Source organism: Botrytis cinerea, chromosome 14 (assembly GCF_000143535.2).
Source record: "Botrytis cinerea B05.10 chromosome 14, complete sequence".
NCBI lineage: Eukaryota > Fungi > Ascomycota > Leotiomycetes > Helotiales > Sclerotiniaceae > Botrytis > Botrytis cinerea.
Window position 1 is genome coordinate 1921581 of NC_037323.1, and position 17167 is coordinate 1938747.

General features: G+C 43.1%; 7 protein-coding genes across 7 annotated transcripts; 2 read left to right on the plus strand and 5 right to left on the minus strand.

Moving 5' to 3' along the window:
• Positions 1–37: 37 nt before the first annotated feature.
• Positions 38–2710, minus strand: BCIN_14g04970 (hypothetical protein). The gene is made up of 9 exons (XM_024697280.1): positions 2269–2710; positions 1965–2203; positions 1701–1835; positions 1487–1651; positions 1056–1409; positions 975–1000; positions 836–920; positions 599–768; positions 38–480 (listed from the first exon to the last, which is right to left on the minus strand). The coding sequence occupies exons 1-9, from the start codon at positions 2489–2491 to the stop codon at positions 318–320; spliced, it is 1560 nt and encodes a 519-aa protein (XP_024553095.1). The 5' UTR covers positions 2492–2710; the 3' UTR covers positions 38–317.
• A 660-nt stretch (positions 2711–3370) lies between these two features.
• On the minus strand, positions 3371–4748 carry Bcvti1. Its single transcript, XM_024697281.1, has 3 exons — positions 4212–4748; positions 3756–4162; positions 3371–3693 (listed from the first exon to the last, which is right to left on the minus strand). The coding sequence occupies exons 1-3, from the start codon at positions 4389–4391 to the stop codon at positions 3606–3608; spliced, it is 675 nt and encodes a 224-aa protein (XP_024553096.1). The 5' UTR covers positions 4392–4748; the 3' UTR covers positions 3371–3605.
• A 352-nt stretch (positions 4749–5100) lies between these two features.
• On the plus strand, positions 5101–8112 carry BCIN_14g04990 (hypothetical protein). The gene is made up of 4 exons (XM_024697282.1): positions 5101–5812; positions 5982–6178; positions 6432–6873; positions 6926–8112. The coding sequence occupies exons 1-4, from the start codon at positions 5694–5696 to the stop codon at positions 7830–7832; spliced, it is 1665 nt and encodes a 554-aa protein (XP_024553097.1). The 5' UTR covers positions 5101–5693; the 3' UTR covers positions 7833–8112.
• A 607-nt stretch (positions 8113–8719) lies between these two features.
• On the minus strand, positions 8720–10734 carry BCIN_14g05000 (hypothetical protein). Its single transcript, XM_024697283.1, has 3 exons — positions 10546–10734; positions 9967–10480; positions 8720–9917 (listed from the first exon to the last, which is right to left on the minus strand). The coding sequence occupies exons 2-3, from the start codon at positions 10407–10409 to the stop codon at positions 9464–9466; spliced, it is 897 nt and encodes a 298-aa protein (XP_024553098.1). The 5' UTR covers positions 10410–10480; positions 10546–10734; the 3' UTR covers positions 8720–9463.
• Positions 10735–10797: 63 nt separating this feature from the next.
• Positions 10798–12027, minus strand: Bccox11. Its single transcript, XM_024697284.1, has 3 exons — positions 11707–12027; positions 11195–11651; positions 10798–11137 (listed from the first exon to the last, which is right to left on the minus strand). The coding sequence occupies exons 1-3, from the start codon at positions 11986–11988 to the stop codon at positions 11085–11087; spliced, it is 792 nt and encodes a 263-aa protein (XP_024553099.1). The 5' UTR covers positions 11989–12027; the 3' UTR covers positions 10798–11084.
• Positions 12028–12171: 144 nt separating this feature from the next.
• On the plus strand, positions 12172–13494 carry BCIN_14g05020 (hypothetical protein). Its single transcript, XM_024697285.1, has 2 exons — positions 12172–12766; positions 12908–13494. Exons 1-2 carry the CDS (start codon positions 12524–12526, stop codon positions 13298–13300), a joined length of 636 nt encoding a protein of 211 aa, XP_024553100.1. The 5' UTR covers positions 12172–12523; the 3' UTR covers positions 13301–13494.
• A 1125-nt stretch (positions 13495–14619) lies between these two features.
• BCIN_14g05030 (hypothetical protein) lies at positions 14620–16957 on the minus strand. The gene is made up of 2 exons (XM_001545770.2): positions 15039–16957; positions 14620–14958 (listed from the first exon to the last, which is right to left on the minus strand). The coding sequence occupies exons 1-2, from the start codon at positions 16415–16417 to the stop codon at positions 14775–14777; spliced, it is 1563 nt and encodes a 520-aa protein (XP_001545820.1). The 5' UTR covers positions 16418–16957; the 3' UTR covers positions 14620–14774.
• Positions 16958–17167: the final 210 nt, after the last annotated feature.

The window sequence follows — 17167 nt, forward strand, 5'->3', positions numbered from 1 at the left end:
CCCATTCAATGGTGTGTCTTCACTATTTCTTAAGTCATAAAACAACATTGATATATTTGCCAATTTGGTACCGCAAAACCCAGAATAATGTTTTTTTTTTTTTTTTTTTTTAAAAAAAAAAAAAAAAAAAGAACAAAAATTCACAATCGGAGAATAATCATCAATCCTGCTACCAACTTCCAACTTCCAACTTCCACGTAATCATAATATATCCCATCTCATTTCGTCCCACCTCACCTCACCACCTAACACCACCCAATTTCCACACACTCCTCAAAATCCCAGCAAAGAGTCTCCCTTCCCACGCTCCCAAGAAACTAACGCAACAAAACCCTCACCCCTCTACTATCACTTCCCGGCTGCGGCAAAAAATAATCCCGCTTTACCATGACATCTCTCTCGAAATCCGTCTCGTAGAGCTGGATTCGGAAACGCGATACCACGACTGCGAGGGCGAGGTGGATTTCCGCTTTTGCGAGACTGTGTGTGGGGTGGAGTGTGTTAGCCAACGGTGGATATAAGTATGGGATAGAGAGGGATGTGGATAGGGAAGTTCAGGCTAATTAGGGAATTGAAAAAGAAGAGAAGATATACGTACACCTGGCCAATACAACTCCTTGCCCCTCGCGAAAAAGTAACAAGATACTTCTCAAGAGCATGGTTAATAGTCCCATTCTCCAAAATCCATCTTTCGGGAATAAATTGATGGGAGGAAGGGAAGATTTGTTCATTGTGATGTTGAAGCATGGTGCTCATTCCGACGGGTGTCTATTGGAAGGAATGTATTAGAATAGACTTTGGAGAGACGAGTAAGGTGCGTGGGAGAATAACGTACGCCGGCGGGGATTTCCCATTTACCATATCGCAAGTTCTCTTTGGGTGCGATGCGAGCTAGTCGACTTGAGACGCCGTAGGAAAGACTTTTGTTCATTATCATCGAGCCACATTTAGGTTGTATATGGTATCAAACTAACCGTAATCCTTCAAGGGCACAAGCATTCTAGAGCTCGAGTCAGTCCTATACATCCCTCATCTATGATCTCTAATATACTCACCAAATAAACCAATCTCTCCACCATCCCCAGCTCCAATTTCTTGAACCCCCCATCCTCTCCCCCATCCTCTCTCATTTCGAATCCCACACCCCTTAATTCTTCCCTCAACTTCTCATACCTCACCGCATCAATAGCTAAATAGTACATCAAAATCATCAAGGCATGAGCCGTCGTATCCGTACCCGCCCCGATGATATTAATAGCCTCCTGACTCATGTTAGAAAACTTCTTTTCGCTATCCGGCAAAGAAGAGGAGAGGAAATTATGAAATATGGTGCGTGGGAAGCCATCGATTGGGATGTCGACTGGGAGGATGTTGCCAGAAAGGATTTCGCGGATTTGGGTGCGAATTTTCTGAGCGGGTACTTGTTAGCTGGGAATTGGCGAGGAGAAAGAATTAGAACAAAGGCATAGAGAAAAGAGGGGAGTACATTATTATGGTCAAGCGTAAGAATGGCACCCGGAGCATATCTATTTAGTATCCAGTGCGGAGCATGTTCCAGCAAGGTATAGAAACTTGGGAAAAACTTGGCCCATTTTGATATGACAGATATAGCAACAAAGGTTTGTGCCCATGAGGGATTAAAATCTGGAGTCTGTAGGAGTCTATTAGAAGTGTTCTCAAACGAGAAGGGTGAGATGTACATCGAGATGGTTCCAACAACGATTGGTTGCGTACAGTGTAACAATGTCGGCCGTATAACATTGAAATGGAAGGCGAATGTTAAGCGGTTGATTCGTGTTACGAAACTCCTCGAGACGTGATGAGAGTTTCTCGACCTATGAAGAGATAGAGAGATTAAGACTGACCAATAGCACTTCAGATTGGTGTGAAAGGAGAACCCCTAAACAGCCACTGAGAGCAGACGAATGCTTTAGATCTGACAATGTAGTGGATAGATGACTCACCATAGATGTTAACATAGGGGAAAGGCGATCTATCGAAGCTTTCGAGAAGAATGGATTGAGTGCAGACCTTCTCATTCGATGAACATAGTGATCCTCGGCTCCGAATTCTGTATCTGGCGTATTGAACTGTGCTGTGTAGAACGGATCTTTGTTTCTCACGGCATTATAAGAGAATAGGGTGTTATAGTATTCGGGATCACTGACGTGAATTTCATTTGGCCCAATCCGGATGATTGGACCTAATTAGAGTATTCAGTATGATGGTACGTAGTCTTCTGAAGTATCGATTGGCCAATTGACATACCATATTTTTCGTGCCACTGTGCAATCTTGAGGAAGTACTGGCCTGATTGGATGCATTCATAATAAAATTCCGACCAGAGGGTGACTGCAGGCAATAGAGGACCCGGAAATCTGGATAGTGGGTGGAAGTAAAGACGATATACAACGCCCAAGATGCAGTAAATAAGAATTGAAGTTCCAAGAATAGCTACCACGTCAAAACGACTAATGTCAGAGGACAACATGTTCTAAGAAGGATTGATTCAATGATAAATGATTAAAATCGGAGTTTGGCGATGCAGAAGAATTGGGGAAACAGAGTGATGATAATGGAGGGGATATAAAGACATGACTAGACACCAAACTGCATACTATATTCAAGCATCGTCACCATCACATGGAGGACAGCAGCCTCAACAAATTGAAGCATCAACACTTGCCCTTGTCAAAAAGCAAGCAGCCTCTTTTTTGAGAGCGGGGCTTTGAAATGATATGCAGATCTCCACGTTTTACACACGAGCAGCCCAATTGTAATTTGCGTAAATATTGTAGCTTACATGGCGTGTTGTATTCCGACGTCAATCTAGCATCAGAAGAAGTTAAACTGTCTTGCGTAGGCTAAGTACTTGGCTGGGAAGTGTGTAGTACTCATAAATGCATATATGGTTGCCAGGAGTCTTATCGGTGCTTCTTTGGGACCTGTCTGTGCAACACACCACCGGCAACAAGAGAATATGACGGGTAAAGACATTTTGTCAATGCCAATTGGTAAGATAGACTATATGAAACAAGGATACATATGTAGCTGTGGCGCCATGATTTCTCATCCTCGAATATTTGGTACCCACCCAGAACAGTTGGGATGGATGCCCGCACATGTTCAACTGCACGGTATTCGTTAAATCATATGTTTGTGACTCGTGATATGCAGAGGAGATTTGCATCAGTATTCACCTCATCCGACAACGACAGATAGAGACTCAACATAACATGTAGAAAGCATATGCACAAAGTGGCAAACTCGCTGACTGCAGCAAAATATGCAAATGAGTTGGCAGGAAGGGATTGGGAAGTGATCAAAGAAAACATCATAAAGCGCTAGTGGGAGGTTCACTACATGCCAATGCACTTGCCCGAACCATGCGATTGATTTTGTATCTCGGACCGCTACCGAACTGCACTCGGGATTTCCCATCGGAAACTTGACTAAAACCAATCGCCCTACCTTTACACGAATTGCTATTTGGAACCTTTTTTGATGTATACCAATTGTACAAAGTTATATTAGAAATCAGCCTATGGCAAAGTGTAACAGAGAACCAAGCACCAAAGAACGCCCCCGTCGAAATGCAAGAAGTCTTATCTGAACTTGCTAACAATAACAGCAATGATGAGAAGAACTAAGACGGTAATAATGGCCACGGTGATTATCCGGTTGGTAGCCATCCTAAAAGAGGGTGGTCAGCGTGACATCCCCGGCAGTTGTGAGTGCAGCAAGGGTCGATTTACCTACGGGACATCCCCCTCAACGTCTTTACACTTCTATCAACGAACCCCTCGCTCTGTATCAATGTGTCATGTGTATGCTGAATGGTCTCTCTCTGTCTATGTAAGTCTGCGAGCGTGCTAGCACCAATAGCCTCCGTCTCATTTGCTAGTGCTTGACTGGCCTTTAATCTCTGGGAGCTTCGGTCTAATCTGTCTGTCCCTGATAGAAGTTGCTGTCTTTGTTCGAGTTGGACATCGTTTGGATTATCGGAATAGCGTGAACCAAATAGAGCCGATCGGTCGTTTTGCAAAGACTTTAATTTCCTCTTTGACACATCCACATCCGACTCATGATTTCGGAAACGTTGGTTGACTTTGGTGCGATTTGCAGAAGGGATATTTGATTTCTCGAGTCGCATTTGATCAAGCTAGATAAGAGTAAGTACTAGATAAGAAGCCTTTGATTCTTGAGCCTACCAATTCATCTGCCTCTTCTAATGCTCTCTCGGCTTGACTTATGGCAGCTTTACGAGGTTCTCCAGTAAGGTCGGGGATTTGATCCAACTTTTGATTTAAATCGGCCTGGACGAGCTTGAGCTCTGCTTCATAACTGCTGAAGAGCTCCGAGCCTGCATCGGTATCGAGAGGGTTTGACATGGTTGGATGAAAATGGCAGGTGATGGAATCAATGGGGATGAATGTGATGGGTATTGAAATGGAGAACTTGGATTATTTCAAAGAATAATTATTGATGATTGGCGCTTTCTGACGGCGTCGTAATGCAGTAATGTAACAACTGAGCAAGCAACGCGATACTTCCTTCCTTCCTTCCTCGGATCCGTGTCAAAGAGTATGAGAGTATGAGAGTATGAAAGCGTGTATGGATCACAAAGCCATGGGATGGAGAGAGCGGGAATATGATAGATGATAGGTCAACAGCTTGTCTTTTGGATAATGTCAAATGTACAGTTATTAGTTGTGTTTTGATAATGGATGTGAATGCATTGACAATTCAAGGAAGGGGAAAGGAAGGGGAAACTAGAGTTGCGACGTCCCAAACCACATTTATTACCAGGTGCCTCCACCGGTGAATTGTCATGTCAGCCTTGGGGGGTGTGTGATTGTGGCTCAGATAACGAATGTGGCTGATGAATCATGTGATGTGATGTGATGTGATGGTTTTCCCTCTGTTCACCTCTGTCTGTTCACCTCTGTCTGTGCTTGTTCCTGTGAGGCATTCCTTCATCGGCGTTGATAGAGTCCGACCATCCGAGGTTCGCCCGTCAGAGCTATGTTACTAAGCGACGGTGTTACTAAGCTACTGTGCAAGCGCAACGAGATGCGGACATGGAACTAAACCTATCTCGACCTGTCTAGCATCAAGCTATACCACTTGTACCCTCGTGCCTCGTCCTCGTACCTGGCTTGACTTTAGCCCCCGCTATATTTTTCTGATCTTCACATCCATCCCACCAGGTTTCAGCATCGTAATCGTATGAAGTGAAGCTTGAGCACAGATGAAGGAAGGGGAACGGACTCCGAGAAGAGAGAACAGAGAGAGGAAGAGAAGAGAAAGAGTCTTTGGAGAGGAAGAGGAAGAGCCGGAAAGAAGGAGAACTAGACCATCCAATATCTACTAACAATAACTTGTCTTTTCATCAAAGTTCTATACACATCATTCCTCTACTTCTCCCGTTCTGAGACTCTATCTGAATCTATTCCATCTTCATTTGCATCTATATCTACATCTATACCTCCATCTACGTCTACGTCTACGCCTGCATCTACACCTACACAGAGATCTATCTATCTATCTATCTATCTATCTATCTATATATATATATATATTGAACTCTGTTGCAGACTGCCAAAATAGCACTCCGTACTCGTGTAGTAGCCTTCCATCAAAAAAGTCAATTGAACAAACTCACACAAACGGAAAAAGAAAGCATTCAAACAATGCCATCATCAACTAGTTCTCCGAGCTATGAGCACACTATTTCCAATACCAATACCACTACTGCTTCAGCTGCAGCTACCCCCGCCACCACTCAAGAGAAGCCGCTTAGTACTGACATGTGAATATTCCATTCTTTTACATCTTCCTCTTAATTATTGACTTGTTGACTATTTTTTATCTCTTCGTTCCTTTCTTCTCCTTATATATCTCATCTCTCTCTCCCTCTCCCTCTCCCTCTCCCTCTCTTTGCTCATCATGTCCGCCGGCCTAACTGATCAATTTCCCAGAAAGAAAGTCGCTATCATCGGAAGTGGTTGCGCTGGAATCGGTGCTCTTTGGGCTTTAAATCGAACCCATCACGATGTTTACATTTACGAAGCTGCGGATCGATTGGGAGGTCATACAAATACTGTCAAGTATCCTCACAATGGCAAAACAACTCCAGTCGATACAGGATTCATAGTCTTGAACACTGCTACTTATCGTAAGTTATTTACTTGCCCAATCCCGCGCCACACACAGGATTTACGAATGGTCTCGACTGGCAGATTAGATGCAACTTTTCAATGTTGGAAAGCAATTCGACACCCGAAAGAAACTCGCCATTTCATATCAATTGGATCTTTTGATTGAATTGAGAATGTGGGAGCATCTGGTCGCCGGACTGTAGTCCGAACTATCCAACAACCATGGTCGTACAATATCTAAGAACATATAGGCTGACAAACATGTAATAGCGAATTTCATAGCTTTCCTGAATGCCCTCAATGTTCCTACCGTACGTACTGAAATGACTTTTGGAGTCTCTCGAGATAAGGGATTATTCGAATGGTCAGGAACCTCACTCTCATCAGTCTTTGCGCAACGAAAGAATCTCTTTTCATTGAGGATGTGGAGAATGATATTTGATATTATACGTTTCAACCAATTTGCTTTGGATTTGTTGAAAGAGGAAGAGAAGAGTGAGGAATATGTGAATGGATATGTGAATGGAAATGGAAATTCAAAGAACATTCACCATGCAGAGGAACAAGAAACTATAGGTCAATATCTGGATAGGGAAGGATACTCAGATGCATTCAGAGATGATTATCTGATACCAATGACTGCAGCTGTGTGGAGTACAAGTCCGGATAAGTGTTCTCTAGAGTTTCCAGCCGTCACTCTGGTCCGATTTATGTAGGTCGAATCCCGAGGGCATAGTTTATTTGAACATTACTAACAAGCTTAGGTGGAATCATCATCTATTAAGTACTGTTGCTGCTCGTCCTGACTGGTTAACGGTAAAGAATGGAGCGAAAACCTACGTGGATGCCGTTATGAAAGGCTTTCCACCAAATCACATCTTCCTTTCTACACCCGTCGAGTCAATACGCAATGATGATGATAATCGTATACGCTTATGTCTCGAGAATGGCAAGGAAGAGATATTTGATCACGTCATAATAGCTACTCATGGGGATGTAGCATATAATTTAGTCCGATCCTCTTCCACATCCACCGAACGTCGCATTCTTACAGGATTTCAAACCTCGAAAAATACAGCTGTCCTTCACTCCGATCTTTCTCTCATGCCTCAAAATAAAGAAGCTTGGTCCGCTTGGAACTATATTACTGCTTCTTCTACTTCTTCGACCTCGAAATCCAGAAATGTTGACCAAGTTTGTCTAACATACAATATGAATATTCTCCAGCATATCCCGACCTCCAAATTTGGCGATGTTCTCGTCACACTTAATCCTTTATTTCCACCAAAACCAGAGCTCACTCACAGCACATATACATATCGTCATCCACTCTACAATACTCGTGCCATAACCTCTCAATCCCAACTTCCAGAGATTCAAAACACAAGAAACATATCTTACTGTGGAGCATGGACTAAATATGGGTTTCATGAAGATGGCTTCAGTAGTGGAATCAAGGTAGCAATGGATCATCTAGGTGCTACTCTTCCGTTCGAGTTTAAAGATAGTACCTTTAGTCGAGGTAAACGTCCTGTACTTGGATTGAGTGATTTGGTCTTGAGAATTTTGATTCTGGCTATTCAATGGTTTGTGGTTAACATATTGGAGAGAATCCTTTTTATTGAGAGAATTAAATCTCCAGAGGAGGTCAAAAGGAAGAAGTTTGTTTGAATCGCTATGGATAGGTAGGCCATCAAAAATCGAAAAGGATTTGACGACCTGAGAGAGTAAAAGGAAGATTGTATATGCTTGATGTTTATGAGGAGTATGGAGTATTGGGAAAAGTACCATTTTTAGGTTCATAGCTACGCTCAAGGTATACATCTACATTACATTACATTACATTAATACTATATTGTTCACATAGCCAGAATCGGGGTTGAAATATTGCTTATATCAAAGCAGTAACATGCAATATACTAGCATAGAATAGTACAATCTCCACACAACAAAAATGATTAGGTCTTTCTAAAGAAAACTTGATATGATACTACTACATGTTAGTGACTCTTTTCGCATTCTTGCTTTTTGATATTTATAATTATTATAATTTTTTTATTAAAAAAAAAGGCTGTTGGTATGTATGTATGTATGTATGTATGTATGTTTGTATGTATATTCAATTTCAAAAATACCCAGAAAAGAAGAGAAGAAAAGAAAAGAATCAATCTACGATCATCTCTCCTTTCCCCTCACGGTCTCATCCCCCCAATATATATATATATATAGTATATACCTACCTACCCTAAATACATCCACCAGAACAAGAATGAGAAGAATAAGATATAAAATGGGGGCAAGCCCCCAAACCCCCGATGCTCGCTACGCTCGAAGTTTAGGGGGGGTTTTAACCATTTATATTTCTATTTACACCATACATCATGCACAATACACCCCTCATTAGACATCGAATCCTACACTCTTCCCTAAACCTTTGAGCCCGCCCAACCAACCCCTATTAACTCACAAGTACCTCCTTTCCCTCTACACAAACCCAAACCCAAACCCAGACATAAACACATCCGCACAAAATCTTTTCAATCCAAGTACCATTTAAATATTTGATTAACATTCATCTACCTATTCTACTAGGTACCAAGTCAAGAACTCTTTACCCCCGAACTCTCACTCTCCCTAAATATCTATTCGAGTAATCTTGATAGCCCAAGCCAATATTCAAAACTTCATCAACGATTCTTTTTTTCCACCACCTTCCGAGCATTTCATCCCACTCCATTCTACTTCATTTCACTTCAACGCCATCCCATCCCATCCCATAATAACCATAAAAAAAGAGAAACCCACACCCATAATCCATCCGTAAGCAATGCTATCCTATTACAAATGAAAATCCTCAAAATATTCACTTCCTGCTAACATAATACCCAGTTTGCATCTCATCCCAGAACTCCATCCATGAAGCAATTTAATCCTGTGCACCCTTAAACGCGTATTAAAACCATATCTTATCCTATCCCATTTCCCCAGTATTCCAATTCGTTAAAAATACATATGCGTGTGATGAAATCAATTGGCATAGTACTGTGTCCTATTTTACCATCTCAAAACGCCGTTCAGATAACAATTATGCGTGTGTTCGTAAACCCGAATCGTGGCCAAAACAATCTATCCAGTCTTAACATTCAAACGGCGTAGTATTCGAGTCGAATCGTTCAAATCGCCGCATCAATTCGAGACAATGAAACGAAATGGTGATATGAGTAAGATGATTATCTGTCGTGCGTTACATTTCTCTAGGTTGTGCTTGTCTTTATGTTTATAGGGCGAGCGTCGCTTTAACTCTACGAAGAGGTAGAGGCAGGTACTTGTTGCGATCTTCTTGCTGCGCGACGGTCCTGTCTCGCCCGACTTTCCCTATCGAACCTTGGCTGTTCATACCATTTAAAGGTATGACCATCTTCTCTCCTCACATCGATCATTCTTCTGCCTCTCTCAAACTGTTTTCTGTAGTTTCTCCCACAGCTTCCACAATAATTCGAATCCGAATCCTCGCGCTCCGTGAACATTTGACATTGTCCAGCGCAAAAGGTAAGATGTGATGGCATGAAACTCGTTAGATGAAAATGTAATTCGCAATGTGCTGGGAAGAAAGCGACGGGGCAACAATGACGACATGAACGTTGGGGTCCAGGTATGACGGGAAATGTACTCTCGGGTCTACCCATAGAAAGAGGTGGGTTGAAATCAAGAATTTGATGACGGCCATGTGAGAGATAGACGTTGCGAGTGTATTTACTAGCAAAGTTAATGAATGATCATGCGACGGATTTTGAGTAGTACAAACTTCATGAGACTGAAACAGACTGCGTCAATAGGATTAAGATACTTGAAGATTCCCATGATAATCTCCGGAGGTGTAGTAATGAACGGTTGATGCTTCTTCTCCACCAACTCTAGTTTCTCCTTTATAATTGATGAGTCGCCATCGCTATAAGGAGGAGATATAGGCGATACTGCCGGGGTTAGTGCTGATGGAAAGACCATTTTGAGAATCTCCTCCTCAAAGGGCTTCAAATATTCTACATGACTTCGCTCTTCGAACAGATCTGAACCCGCTTCTTGAATCACACTAATCGGAGTGTGAGCCATGTTATAAGATGTAGTAGAAGAGGAAGAGGAAGAAGAACGGCGAGATAGCAAAGGAGCTACGTGAGGTAAATGTGTTTTCGGATCACCATCGTCAAGACGGATGTTTGCACCAGCCTCACCAATCTCTTTCGTGGCCATCGTTTGGATGACAATTTTGAGTGACAATTATCAGGTGACCGTATTGGAAATGGCAAGGTAAGATTACTTGGCTGTGTAGAGAGTGAGCGTAGGCCTTTAATCACCGGTGAGCCCGGCATAGATAGGAATTACTGACCTACTCGAGAACGAAGAATGAGTTCCAGCTTCCAAGACGAAATCGTTGTCAATATTAATATGGAGGAAAAGAATACTGGGCATGTACTTTCTCGAGCCCCAAAGTAATGAACAGTTTGTTAGTAGAATTGTAGTAAGGGAGGTTGAGTTACTGTAGTGGATAATAAATATGATTGAGGAAAGACCAAGCTAATGAAGTAAATGGGAGTAGTGGAGGTGGTTTGTTGTTTAAAAGTGTTTAACTGGTTCACTCTGCTTACCAAATCAGTGAATTATGAACACCAATGGACGAATGGACGAATGGGCGAATGGATGAATGGATGCACCTCTTCACTCTTCACTCTTCACTCTTCACTCTTCACTCTTCAAGTACATGTGCAGATACCCAGCTACAGTTCGTAGAACAGCTGAATACATATCCAAGTAGTCAAAACTACAGCAAATACTTATACCGCAGTAATATAAATAGTCAGGATGTGTATAATCTAAGGATTCCAACTCCTCCCAATGCAAATGAATATAATACATCTCTTACTGCTCTTACATACCAACAGGCATAGCTTTCAAATGCCCATTTTTATCGTATCTAGCCTCTGTCGGATCGATTAATATCTTTCTAACCCTCACATTCGCATCAGACCATAACTTACTGAAAAACGTATAACTTAGAGTGACCTGCTCAATCCCTCTCATGTTTGGATCATTAACAAAATCCGGATCAATGTAGAAAAATACTGGCATATCAACCGTTTCCCCAGCATTCAACCTTTGCTCCTCGAAACAAAAACATTGAATCTTGCTAAAATATGGAGCCACTTGTCCAGGCGTCACACTGTAAGTTGCCACCCCAATTATATCCTCGTCAGATTTGTTCGTAGCAGTGTAGAATGCCAATGCCGTTTCTCCTGGTAGAACCCGAACTTCTCTCTGTTGTGGTGTGAATTTCCATGGTAGAACATCCGAGACTGAACCATTGAAGGTTACTCGTATACGTTTGGCAGAAGTGACGGGTCTGAGTCGTTCGGATGGATCTTCTCCTTCTACACCACTGCCGCCATGTCCGGGTGCTTTGATCGGCTGTCCTCCCCATCCTGTAGTTTGGCAGATCTGGAGAGGGATATATTAGCTGGGGAGTGGTAAAGTGGCGTGGAATGAAATGTACCATTTTATACATTGGCACAGAACCATATGAGAAGGCTACGGTTCCTAGAATGATACTGAGTGTATAGTACATGGTCGAGCTGTTCTTCTGTGAGAATGGCGCTCTCAGTTGTTCCATCGTTGGAGCTACATTTCCTCGAGGGGTTGAATTATTGGAAATACTTCTGTTTATTGAAGGTTTAAAAAATGGTGTATTTGTTCGTTTTGCTTTGGCACATGAGGTACATATCCAATTGGCATTTTTGCTGCTCAGAGCTCTCGATATTCGTGGTATAGAGTTCATTATGCGATTGGAAAGTTGTCTGTTGATATAAAATCAAACGAATGATTGAGAAAGATTATTGACTGGGATCGGATCATGATCGGGATTTGAATGATTGAGATAATCCGGGCCCGAAATCCGGGGAAATTATTCGGTATCACTCGGGATGTGTCTACGAGGTACAACAGCAATATGATGTATCCAGAGATGTTGAGAGGTTGACAAACGGCATGAAGCTTTGCATTTCTGAAGATATCCGACTTATGACCGATGATTGCACGTTAGATATATCACAACATTCTATCCAAGAGCCTTGACCTTACTGTCAAGTGATGATTTTCCTCCTTCCTCTGCAGCTTGATTACAAAGGAAAGAGGCGTGAACCACCTGCCAGTTAAACTAATGCATATTATTCAATGACATCAAGACAGAGAGAGAGCACTGGAATGGATCCAGACGCTTCCAAGCATTATAAATTTCGTAATAAAGAAATCATCCAATTTCCTCCAGAGATCAATATAAAACTCCTCATCTCAGTCCCTTATTCCAACTCACCATGCTCTCACCAACCATCCGGAACGTACTTGTCAAAGGAAGCCAAACCACCAAACATACTCCCCGTCTCCTCTCTACATATAGAAAGACAACTTCATTCAAGATTCCCATTCCATTGAGTATCCAAAGTCGCAATATGGCGTCGAAGAAACCCAATTCTTCACCCCCTTCCCACGATATGGTCTATTTTCCTCAAATGACCTCGGATCTTCCAGCTTCCTCCCATGAATTTCGTAGAGTACTTGTATGTGGATCGAACTTTCTTTCTTTCTCATAACAGTGCCTCTTCCGACTATGTGCCGTCCACCCCAACGCAACACAGTGCTCCTCGCCCATGCTCTCCCTGCCATCACCTAATCCAACCCTAGGCTAACACCCCTCTCAGTTCACAGGCCTCTACTCCCAAGTCGTCCTCATGACCATCCCCGTCGGCGGCGACATAGGTGACGAAGTCCACACAGTTGATCAGGCTCTCACCTTTACTTCCGGCACTGGTCTCGCTACCATCAACGGCAAGAATCAAGAGGTTAGAAAGGGAGACTTGATGGTTGTACCAGCGGGTACTCAACATCAATTTGTAAACACAGGGAAAGAACCATTGATTCTGTATACGATTTATTCGCCGGCAGAACACGCGCCCACTACGGTGCATAAGACGAAGGAACAAGGGGACAAAGAGGAAGATGAAGGAAGAGATGAAGCTCCGGCTTGGTCGAGAAGAAGCAAGCAGGAGAATGAGAAAGAGGGATTGGTGAAGTTGAGTGGGAAGTATGATTAGAAGAGGATGGGAACGAGGAATAAATTATGAGGTTATGTTGATGGGAGACTTGCGCGGTGATATTGAGATATATCTCAGTTGTTGAAAATTCATAGGTATAAAAGAAATGAAGTCTAAACAACAATCCATATTATGTGTTATAATACCTTACCTTATTTCAATACTCTTCAAATTCACTCTGAAAGTCTCCCTCATTTTTAAAACTTCATGAGTGCAATTCCAAAGTCGTCCGAGAAAAAAAATGCCCCTCCTGTCGGTCCCGCCCATTTGCATTTATGACTAACATCCACCCCACTCCAATCCTCTTTTCCACCCACACCTAATATATACATAAATAACGAGCGTCCCTCCATCAAATCAAACAACAAACAAGCAAGTTGGCGCAGTGGAAGCGCGCCGGGCTCATAACCCGGAGGTCCCCAGATCGAAACTGGGACTTGCTAAGTGTGCAATGAAACATTCTTTTCACAACTTTTTTGTTGTGAGGGAAGTTGTGGCGGAAGGGCGAACAGGATGTATTTTTTTTGGAGGGAAGGGTTGGAGAGCTGAGGGGGGGCGATGTTCCGTAATTCTTTTTTACTTTTTTATGCTTTTTGGGGGGGGGGGGGGGGGGGGGGGGGGGGGGGGGGGGCATAGAAGGAAGAAGGAAGAAGAAAAGAAAAAGGGAGAGAGTGCAGTGAGGTGAAGTGAAGTGAAATGAGTGAAAACTTATTGCGTATCAGGGGAGGAATTAATTATTCCATTAATATCGTCTCCCAGTATTTTTTTTTCCTTTTTCAGATGATAACCCTCAGGGGAACGGGGAATCGTATACAATCTTAACCGAGGACAATTCACATTCACGACTTTGCATATCCGTGAGCAATCTTGTGGATTCTTTTGGGGTCTGTCGATGATACTGATAAATGTTATACGGAGAGTTCGCTGATCTTAGAGCATAGCGCGAATTGCGATGGTGATGTTGATAGGGGAAGTCGAGGAGATGTCGTTGAATATCATATCTTGATGGAAGAAGAGAATGATATGTATCTATCTTATAATAGTTGTAATTTCGAATGGTCCTGAAAGGGTGATGAATTCATCTAGAGAATGAGTGAGTGAAATGGAAACTGTCTGTCAAGATTTAATTTGCAGTTGGATTTGGGTAGGACTTCGGTTTATTGTGTGTGAGGATTTGGAAGTGTTTGATTGTCGTCTTGAGCTTTCGAGACGAGGAGCGGAAAGAGATGAAATGTTCCCTTCCTTGCGAAATCATATAGACTTTTTATACGTGCGGGTTTAGAATCGAAGATGAGTATATTATATATCTTCTATATTGATGAGCGAGCTAGCTTAATCGTAATTATTTCACAAGTTTCCCAGATCAGATATTCCCCAGCCATGTAAGTTTCCCATTGCAACAAACCAAAAGCTCAAAAGTAAATTACAGATCAATTATACACCAAGTTGATATCTCCGCAGTATAAATCAATACTCAAACATCCTTCAAACTCCCAATGATACCCAATAGTGCAACGATAGCCGCAGCCGCGGTCACAATATACAAAGCCAATGTCCAAGCTGTGATCACATCACCGGTGACTGCCATATACCAGGTTCCTATTATTAGACTGAGAAGTAGAGGGGTGATGACTACGGCGCTGAGTCGATACGGACTCCTGTTTATTTTTTCACATGTTAGTATCCCATCTTAATTTTTGTCAAAACCAGAGATTCAAGAAGGAAAAAAACAACTAACCAGTCATATACCAACTCCAAACTCCACCTCCCCTCCAACGGCCCTTTAGCCCCCTCTGCACTCCCTTCTTTTCCATCCTTCCCCTCGTTCAAACTCTTCTCCACCCACCCCAACCACGCCTTCCCTACATCTTGATCCCACTCTCCCTTCCCAAACCACGGAATGCTTCTCCTCTTCAATTTATACGCCGCATAAAACTTCCTCAACACCATTTTCTCCTCTTCGTTTAGCCCAATCTTGGTATGCGCACCGCGCCCAATATCGCATTTATACAGACCAAACCCCGCGAGCGATTTGAGGGAGAAAAAGCGTCGAGCTCCGCGGAGAGAGCGCTCTGCATGATGGAGAGAGGAGAAAAGGGTACGGGGATTGGAGAGGGAGATGTAGGTTTCATGGGGATCGAGGGAAGAGGTGGGGAAGTAACCGAGGACTAGGTAGGGGTCTTGAGGGGGGAGGATGAGAGTGGCGAGAGCTTGGAGAGAGGAGGTAGTAGCGGATAAGGGACGATCAAAGATTGGGCAGGGATTGGAGGATGGGTCAGAGTGGGATTTCTCGGATTGCTTCATTCTGCTGGTGAGTTTGTGTAAGCAGGAATGAGAATGAGAGTGAGCGGTGGATTCATGAGAATGTGTGCTTGCTGGGCGAGGAGTAGATTGAGAGACGCGAACCAAGTGGGTGAGTGTATCTGTAGTGAGTCCAGTTACCGATTGCGCGTCATTGTCTGTTTGCGTGCCCTCGGATTCCAATTGACTTGAATTTCCCCCCGTGGTAGATTCTTCCGAAGTTTCAATCCCCACTTGGGAATTCCTCTTCCTCTCCTCCCTCTCCTCTCTCTTATACCTCAACCTATCCAAGACCCTTCTACAAGCCACCAGTAAGATTCTCCTCTTTCTCGCCATCAAATAAAGCAACCAAAGTCTCGGTTCCTCCATCTTCCTCAGCCACTCAACTCTCTTTTCCCACTCCTTCCTCCGTTCCACCTGCCACCATTTCAATTCCCTGAGTTTGTGCTGAAGATTCTTTTTCTCCTCTCCAAAAGCATGAAACATGGGAGAATATTCGGAGTAATTGTAATTACCGGATTGCAGCTGCAGGAATAGGCGAGCTTCGTTGCAGCTAAGTCCGACGCGACGAGCACAGGATTCGTCGGCCCAGAAGAGATTCCCGTTGGAGGATTTGATGACTGCGGGGACGGGCCCGAGAGAGGGTGTATCGTGGATTAAGAATGGACTTTGGCGAGAGAGGTGGGTATTGTGGGTGCTCGTTGAAAAACGGGAATCTTCACTGAGGATGAGGGATTGAGAGGGAGAGGTGCTAGTGCAGCTTATCGAGGAAAGGCGGAGGGTGGTAGGAGCCCCATCTTCTATGTCGTAGGACATGATGATAGGAGTACGGAAAGACGATTAGTAGATCTCAAATGCGAAGCACAAATGATACTCTAAAGATTTTGCACGTACAAAAAGGATTTAGAAATCGGATGAACGAAGAACGAAGAACGAAGAAAGAGAGAACTGAAAACGAAAATGCGAATGGGATGAGAACCTATGAGAATCACAAAGTCTGAAGACGCCTAAGGACTCTGCGATAATGATTCTTCAAAACGAAACGTCTCATGTCTCCCCTTTTATGTTCTTACCTCCTCCTCCAAGCCGGAGACGTAGCACCAAATGACCCCTTTCCTTTCATACTCTCTCTCACCCACCAACATCACGGAACAACTCTCTGGAAACTCTCTCTATCTTTCCCATAAAAATTCACGACAAACGACAGCAACTTTCAAAGTTTACAAAAAAAAACTTTCCTCTGGTCTTTTATGATCGTCGCTCGTCCTCATTGGTCGGAAGTGATCAAGATGACTTTTTGATCTCGTGAGCACTTGTCCTATGATCTACACCGACGGCATTGCAACATCACAATCCTAAGTTGGGAGAAAGTTAAGAGAGAGGAACAAAAAGAGATTGTTGGTCAAAGTCATGCTTTGCAAATTAATACTCTTTGAAATACGAATAAGAAGCATTTGAACAGGTAGGTAGATAGGACTGGGTGTACTGTGATAGATACCCAACTAGGTATGTATCGATTCCAATCACCTAGCAAAATTGGAAAAACGAAGTCGGCATACTACCTAT